At 40.9% G+C, this 8,495-nt stretch overlaps 1 protein-coding gene across 3 annotated transcripts in view; it reads right to left on the reverse strand.

Moving 5' to 3' along the window:
- commd10 (COMM domain containing 10) overlaps positions 1–8,416 on the reverse strand; it is a 58,596-nt gene extending 50,180 nt beyond the window's left edge. For all 3 annotated transcript variants that reach the window (XM_054773026.1, XM_054773027.1, XM_054773028.1), the window contains exons 1-5: positions 8,275–8,416; positions 7,721–7,811; positions 5,777–5,887; positions 5,195–5,350; positions 649–759 (exon numbers count right to left, since the gene is read on the reverse strand). In XM_054773026.1, coding sequence (XP_054629001.1) covers positions 649–759; positions 5,195–5,350; positions 5,777–5,887; positions 7,721–7,811; positions 8,275–8,303 — 498 coding nt within the window. In that variant the 5' untranslated portion in view covers positions 8,304–8,416. The remainder of the gene's footprint in view (positions 1–648; positions 760–5,194; positions 5,351–5,776; positions 5,888–7,720; positions 7,812–8,274) is intronic.
- Between the last annotated feature and the right edge of the window lie 79 nt (positions 8,417–8,495).

An 8,495-nucleotide genomic window follows, 5' to 3' on the forward strand; every position in this document is an offset into this window, starting at 1 on the left:
TTTTTGTTCATTATAAAATACATCGTTTTCTGTCTTATCCGTAATAATTTTAATTTGTATAATTATTTGTTTGTGGAAATATCATACTATATATAATTTACAAATATATAGCTGCAGTGAAAATTATTCAAACCCAGTGTCCCGTCACAAATAAAGACAATTATACAGTACATAATAATATACGTCTCAGTGCAACTGTATAATTGTATTGAATAATTACCTTACCCCAAGAAGCCAGGCACGTTCTGCAGTTGCGTAAATACAGTACATGGCCCTGAACACTATGAGGAAATAGAGTAAGTGCTGCTATAGTATGCAAAAATATACTCAAACGTAGGAGAAAAAGGCTAAGAAATAACTCTTATTAACATGCAAGTGTATCTAAGAGTGGATACGAATATACCTCCATTATAGACTGAATAAAACACACATGTGCCTTAAGAGGGAAAACAGTGACAACCGCTGAGTTTCAGAGGACAACCCCCTCTTGACCTCTGACCTTTATACAACAGTTACTACGAGTCAAAATAAACACAGGTGGAATTAACATCAATTAGCAAAGCAGGTGTGGCAAAGAGATCATGGAAAGTGACGTACGATTTGGTACACTTGTGTGTCGCGTGAAGTACTTTTTGTTTTTTTTCTCACCTCAGAATCTTCATTGTGGAGGCCCAGTTGGAGCACAGCACTGGGGGACTTGAGCCTGGCCTGGCTGGACTGGGCCATCTGCAGGTTCAACTGCCAGCCGACAAAATCCAGCTGCAAACACACAAAGTACAAGCAGTTGATGTTCACAAAATTCAAAGAAGAAGAGGCCTGAACCACTGTGTACTGTACATACAATACTATACAGTATCTAACCACTACTACACTGACTACTAACTCTTCATTGTGGTGAGTACATGGTCTGTACTCACTCATTATCAACCTACGATTCTGTCAACCATTTTATCAGTTATTATCATCAAGTCTGTAGCTTCCTTTCAGTAAGTATAAACCTTAACTATGATTGCACTATGTTGTCATGTGGCCTTACAAAGTACACCTGGCAAACAAGAGGTGAATAAATGTATTGCAGCTGATGTGAAACTGATGAAGGGTAGGATTAAGTAAGCCTTGCTTCTTACGACTCCTTTTTGGACATGCAGAATTGTGAATTGGACTATGTGATGTTCTCCAGTGGGCCTCGTATGCATGTTCAGGATGAATTAAACCATTAAACACACAAATAACAATATGAGCCTTCTATACAAGGAAACCCTGGGCAAAATCAACGCAATGCTGAACATTCACATAGCCAAAAGCTCCCATTGCTTACCAAAGGATGAAGTCACACTCATGAATATACAAGAATGCTCTAAAGTGAATGGTTAATAATATTATGATTGGCCCGACGCTTTGACATGTGTGCTAAAACCATTCCTAACGCTCCCATTGTCCCGCTCCTCATCACGCAGCTACAGCGTGCAAGAGCCACGGGACTGAGTCAAGGCACGGCAGTTAAGCGGTTTATGATGCAGCCAGAGGCCGTAATGATAAACTGCGTGTGACTTATTGGTTCTGGTTGCTTGTGCAGTGTCACAGGACCGGGGGGGCGTGAGGTGGCGAAAGAGCTGTGTCAGCTCATTATTCACGACGGGATCCGCATTAGCATGATTGATCAGCTAAACTCTACAATGTGTTTATTACCTTCAGTGGCTACATGTTGTACATGCATCCGTGAATTGATTTCTAAATAAATTACCATAATTCAAATGAGACCCTTCTGAATTTTAAACACGGTGGGTCATGAATAAACACATTACTGACAAATGCATAAAGATCACAGTCATATATCATCAATGTTTTGTGGTCTACTTTCTGGGGTGAACGAACCACAACGTGGCATACACCTGCACAATCAACACAAGAGCTGAATCAAAGATTCCGACTTTATAAAGATAACTATTTTTATTTCTGATTCAATGTATTTATTTATTAGAGGCGGCCCTCGAGTTATGTGCAAGTTTCGTTCCTAGATTTGTGATGTAAGTTCAGTTTTGGTGTAAGTCGAATCTTACACACTCCTGAGCAAAATGTTAAGACCAGTTGAAAAATTGCACAAATTTACATTTTGCATTGTTGGATCTTAAAGAAAAACTGCACTTTTTTTTGCCCATCATCCACAATCCTTATGTGAAAGATGAGCACACATCTTTTTCCCTTTTCTGTGCGTTCTAAAGAGAGAAAAACAGTTAGCATGCACGTCATGGGAAACACCATTTGGCTATAAAGCCCTTTAAAAAATGTAATATAAATGCTGTGATCATGCAGTAACTGGTACATTCATTATAACATGCAATACTTGGAGTATTTTGCCCTATTTTGATCATTTTAAACACTACCGGAACTTCTTTCCTGGGCGTACTGATTTGACATCTACAGTAGTACTACTTCAGTCAACAACCGCAGTGTGTCAAGCACGTATTCATGGTTATATATAGATTACCGCAGCGGTACAACATTGTTTTTGTGTCTCACTGGCTGGACAAACTGACGCCTTTTCGCGTCCCTTGCTCATCCAATCAGCAGTCAGAACGCAGCGTAAATGCATTCACGGACTAGCGGTGAGTCAGATATTTCAAACTCTTTTTGAAAATGCACATTCCCTCTGCTTCTGTGTTAAAAAAAAATAAAAAATCACAGAGCTCAGCGTGGGAGCCGCAACAAAGAGGCTGAAGAGCCGTATGCGACTCCAGAGTGCGGGTTGCCGACCACTGATCTAGGCAGTAAAGGGAACATAATCTGTAAGAAGTGACTTGACTGGCTGGTCCTCACAGTGCGAATGAAATCCAGCAGGGAAGCATTTGAAAGATGACAAGCGAGAAACAAGTAGGTGAGACGTCTGAATGCACGATAAATGCATGACAGCAAGAGCAACAACAACTCCAAGCGTGACGTGACTGATGCTGACATGCAGCCTCTTTATTGTGACTCAGATCTCGACGCGTTGACTTTGACGAAAACGCTGTTTGAATTGTCAGGGTAGCACAGGGGCAGGGTTTTTTTAAATATATGTATGTGACAATTTGCAAGAAAGAAAGGTGGTATCGGTACGGGGGACTAAGGTGTAATAGGATAAATGTAGTGAAACAAATACTGTAAAAGAATAAAATGTGAGGATATATATTGCATCTCATCAAAGATGTGAATTCAACATTCAATAGATTATGATGAATCATGCTTAGAGAACGATTGGTTCCTAAATGTGAGAGTGAATGCTGCCCTGCGATTGGCTGGCGACCAGTCCAGGGTGTACCCCGCCTCTCGCCCAAAGTCAGCTGGGATAGGCTCCAGCATGCCCCCGTGACCCTAATTAGAATAAGCAGCATAGAAAATGGATGGATGGTTCCTAAATTAATGCAAACTATGAAAATATTTGATGAAGTATGTTTTTTATAAAAGGTTCATGGAAAAGGCAAATGGCCAAAAGATTCTTTATAGATATGAAGTGATCAGTAACCACATGGAAAATGGATGCTTTGTAATACTGAGATTGGCTGGCGACGTTTGTCTATATGTGCCCTGCGATTGGCTGGCGACCAGTCCAGGGTGTACCCCGCCTGTCGCCCAAAGTCAGCTTGGATAGGCTCCGACATACCCCCATGACCCTAATGAGGATAAGCGGCATAGAAAAAGGATGGATGGATGCTTTGTAATATATTACTATCCATCCATTTTCTATACTGCTGACTATCCCAGCTGACTTCGGGCGACAGGCGGGGTACACCCTGGACTGGTCGCCAGCCAATCGCAGGGCACATATAGACAAACAACCATTCACTCTCACATTCATACCTATGGACTATTTAGAGTCACCAATTAACCTCACCTGCATGTTTTTGGAATGTGGGAGGAAACCGGAGTACCCGGAGAAAACCCACGCGCACACGGGGAGAACATGCAAACTCCACACAGAAATGCCCCAAGGGAGAATCGAACCCAGATCTTCCCGATCTCCAGGCTGTTACTGTGTTGGCCAACATGCTAACCACTAGACCACCGTGCGGCCCAGTATATTACTGTGTTATGTTATTATTTTTGAAAAAATTATAAATACCATATTGACCAGAATATACGATGGTATTTTTTGCCTAAATTCAATATTTTCAAGCATAAAAATGTCCAAATGGACTAAAATACAAATACAAGCCATGAAGGAGACGCATTCAAATCGTGAATGCAGTATTCTTCAGTGGTCACTAGCTGTCGGTAATTGTTCAGTGAGACAAACACCAGACTTGATGACCGAAACAACAGGCTTTTATTGCACGTTTCAATCATCACGCAATAGGCACAATAGTAATGCAGTGTTCCCTCGCTACATCGCGGTTCACCTTTCGTGGATTTGCTGTTTCGCTGATTTTTTTAAGTGCAATTTTGAATATTTTTTTAAAAAGCATATGATCGCGCATTGGGTTCTATCGGTGCTGTTGTATGCACCTGGCAGCAGTGTACTACTGGGTGTTGTATACTCACGTTGAAGACGTGTGAGGCTCCACTTGCCCCAGGATGTGTTTACATGCCTGTACAAGCATATTAGGAACCCACAGTGGACAATAGCGGGCTAAATATTGGGCCACAACAGTTCCTATTGGCTAAGTGAGAACCTGCCTGTTGTGTTCTGCGTCCTGATTGGCTGTAGACCACTGTCAATCAATCTCCTATGTGCAGTTTTCTGTTGTGGTTAATAGTCGCTGGCAAACTAGCCAACTGTGTGAGCTGCTTGCTAACCGCCAATAAACAACAGACTAAGAAGAAGAAGCTAACCAGCTAAATCAATCTCAGTTCAAGAGTAGGACGAGGAGGATGACGACAACAGGAGCAAAATGTTTTAACAAGGATACAAAAAGGCAACAGCCGAACAGCTGCGAGCCTATTATGCTGCGAGTGCATTTTCCACAACTGCAAGGTCAAAGACTCCTAAGATTTAATATTATTACAAAAATTAAGGCGTCCTCTCAATACATTCCTTACCCCTAATAAATGCCTCTCGAGTTGAGTAAATAAACAACCTGAAACCACTATGCTAGGAGAGTTCTTCTATTGGCATTTGTAGGTAGTCCTTTGAAAATGTGGCTAAAATGCGTGATACATTTATAAACTCTGATGTTCCAAATCCCCCCCAAAAATCTGAGTTGCTATCAAGTCTTACCTTCTTGGGGGCAAAGATATTTCGCTTTAGTCGATCCACCAGCTCAGGGCCAGCGGTGGACCACGTTTGAGAAAATACATCAGCCTTGTCTGGATTCACATGAATTGCCTGAAGCTGCTGCTGCAGAGATGCTGGTTTTATATTATGATACACCGCCTGAATGGGATGGAGACGAGTGTGACTGGAGTGACACTCATAGTGCAACAGTGACACCGGCTGGAGACATGTGCGCATTACATAGGCTCACGTGGGCTTGAAGTAAAAAAAAAAACAATCTGCCATCAGTATCTCTAAATACACTATATCATCATGATTAATACACTCCACACACACTAAAATGTCCTCTTTTTTAAACTACCATACATAAAATGGCTATTTGTTCCTTTTTTTTATTCATCCATACAAGAAAATAATCAAACAAGGTATTTTATCTATTTACAATCCTCCTATCTGTCACATACCTTGCGCTGACAAAGTCATACGTTCTTAAATCAGTATTCTACGACAACCAACAATTTATTCATGCATCATGCTACAATGACTAATTTATTCAAATGACGCATGACACACCCATCATCTCACCTGCTCAAGAATGAAAGCAGACGTTTCCAGGACTAAGTTAAGGGACGGTTTGTCCAGTGAAAGAGCAGTCTGAAGCTTTTGCTCCTCCTCTTTACTGAATGTCTTTTCACCCTGCAAAGACAACCCAATATATGTCAATAAATAACATGTTTACATATAAATTTGACATATAAACTACCATGAATCCAAAAATGATGACACAGTAAATATATCATTCCAAGGAAATATAATTAATTTTAAGATATTAATTTAAATGCCCAATAAGAGTTTAAAAAAAATACACCAAATGTCCATTCACCATGAGAGAAAACTATATACATCAATAAATACATCAAAAATATCATAACATTTACAAACAATCAACCTATAAAATAGTGATAATGCAACAGAAATTATTTTACTGCAACAAACATACATTTTAATACATTATCACAATAAATAATGTTTAATTTTAGTTAAATATAATGACGACTACATTCAATCTAAGTCTGGTCAAGTTTTTTTTAAAAGACAACATACAAAATCCTTTAAAATACACAAATGGCAAAATCAGATAATAATCAGACAATAAGATTTGATGACATTGAATTAAAATCATAGTACAGGGTGGGCCAAAAGGAGTTACCCATCGTTTTTTCTGCACTATTCAAAAATGCTTGCAGACAAACATGACACACATTGAACACAGTTTCCATACTTTATTGTCAACCACCAAAAAGATTTACATCTCAATATGGCCACCCTTTGCCTTTATCATAGCCTGGAGACGACCTGGCACTGCCTGGCATGAGCGCCGCACTATCTCTGCATCAAGTTTTGACCATGATGTCATCAAAGCTTTCTTCAAAGCGGTGACACTGCTGTGATATACTCTTGAGACCTCCCTCTCCAGGATAGACCAGATCGCAAAGTCCATTGGGTTGATGTCCGGACTTGATGGAGGCCACATGTTCTTGTCCCAGAAGCCAGGAAAGTGCTCCTTGCACCAGGTTTGTGTGACATTGGATGTGTGAGCGGGTGCACCATCTTGTGTGAAAATATACTGGTTTCCAAACGCATTGGTACACCATGGCAACACGTTTTCTTCAAGCATTTGAATGTAGACCTGGCTGTTCACTTTCACACCCTCCTGAATGAAGACCAAAGGAGATTTTGAGCCATCAGATGCAACAGCAGCCCACACCATGACTCCAGCTGGCTTCTGACGACGGAAATGAGTTCTGCAGCCTTCTGGTAGGTGCTGTGTACTATGTGCATAAACCCTGTCATTCTGGGAATTGACCACTGCCTGAACGGTGAAGATCTTCTCGTCAGACCAAACCAGGACTTTGTTTGCGGCACTCTGGATCTCCTGCAGCATCATTTTCCCCCTGTGAAGCCGTTTTTTCTTTGAAGCGGCTGAAATTAGTTGTCTGTGTTGCATTTTTAGTGCTTTCAGTCTAAGATCCTGTTTGACAATTCTTCTCAATGAAGTTCTTGAGAGGTTCACTTCCTTTGCTGTTGCCCTCATGCTCCTGCGAGGATTCCTTTGGACTCTCTTCCTCACCATCTCAACAACCCTTTTGCTTCGGACTGAACGTTTTCTTCCAGGGATTGGCTTGCTGGTGGTCTCGCCAGTCTCCTTGTATCGTTTCATGACATTGTAGCCAGTCTTACGACAAACATTCACCTTTTTCATGATTTCCTTTGTTGTCAGTCCAGCCTCCTTCAAGGCCACAATCTGGTCACGCTTACCCTTCGATGCCATACTCGACACTCATTAGGAGTAAACAACTGAACTTTGGTACATCAAAAGCTATACCTTTTGAGAGAAACTATCCAAAATTTTAAGCTTCTAGGACAAAACCTAAGCGAACACGATAGAGATATGCGATGGGTAACTCCTTTTGGCCCACCCTGTAATGTAATAGCTGGATGGATTGGCCCTGACTACAGTGTTCATACCTTGAGATGAAGCTTTTGTATGATGCGGGAGATCAATCTGGAGAACTTGTTCACGTCTACGCCATTGATGAGAGTCACTGCTTCCTTTATACTGTCACAAGGGGATGAAGCATTAATATTAGAGGCACTGGTGCACAAAAGGCGTTAAATGTGAAAAGATGGAAGATTAAAAAAAAATGCTCCATTCAGCTCTTGCATCGGATCTCATTGTTGCAGATGTGTGGCTTATGTTGAGGCTGGTGAGTGTACGTGATTAGAAAGGCATTGCACATGTTTAATACATTGTCGCAAATGTGTACAACGTTCAAATGAGCAATGCTGTAATTGCACACTGACTTTATCACGCAACGGCTAACAGCACTGCGAAAGGTTAACTGCAAAGGTTTCTGTCATTTGCACATCAAGATATGAATAATCACAAGTCACTATGTCATTATTGCGTCTTCCTACTGATAACTTTCAAGCTATTTAACGTCAGGCTACAGTTAGCTTGACACTAGCGCCAACTAGCATTGCTTTAAAGTCATGGATTCTTAAGAAAAACAACAATATACCTCTGTGTTTCTTTGATAACTGAAGCCATTGCGGATCGAGAAATGTTGCAATTAAAGAAAAATAAAGAGTGAGAGTAGTCCCAGCATCCTCAAGTTGTCTCTTCCTGCTGTCACAAGACGTCTATTGAAATAGTCAAAGCTGCGTAAAAATGCGCACAGGACCCGCAGGTCGGTACCCACACTAACTACGACAGTAATAAATTCCTACATTTTTGTACTTA

This window comes from Dunckerocampus dactyliophorus, chromosome 4 (genome assembly GCF_027744805.1).
Source record: "Dunckerocampus dactyliophorus isolate RoL2022-P2 chromosome 4, RoL_Ddac_1.1, whole genome shotgun sequence".
Lineage (NCBI taxonomy): Eukaryota > Metazoa > Chordata > Actinopteri > Syngnathiformes > Syngnathidae > Dunckerocampus > Dunckerocampus dactyliophorus.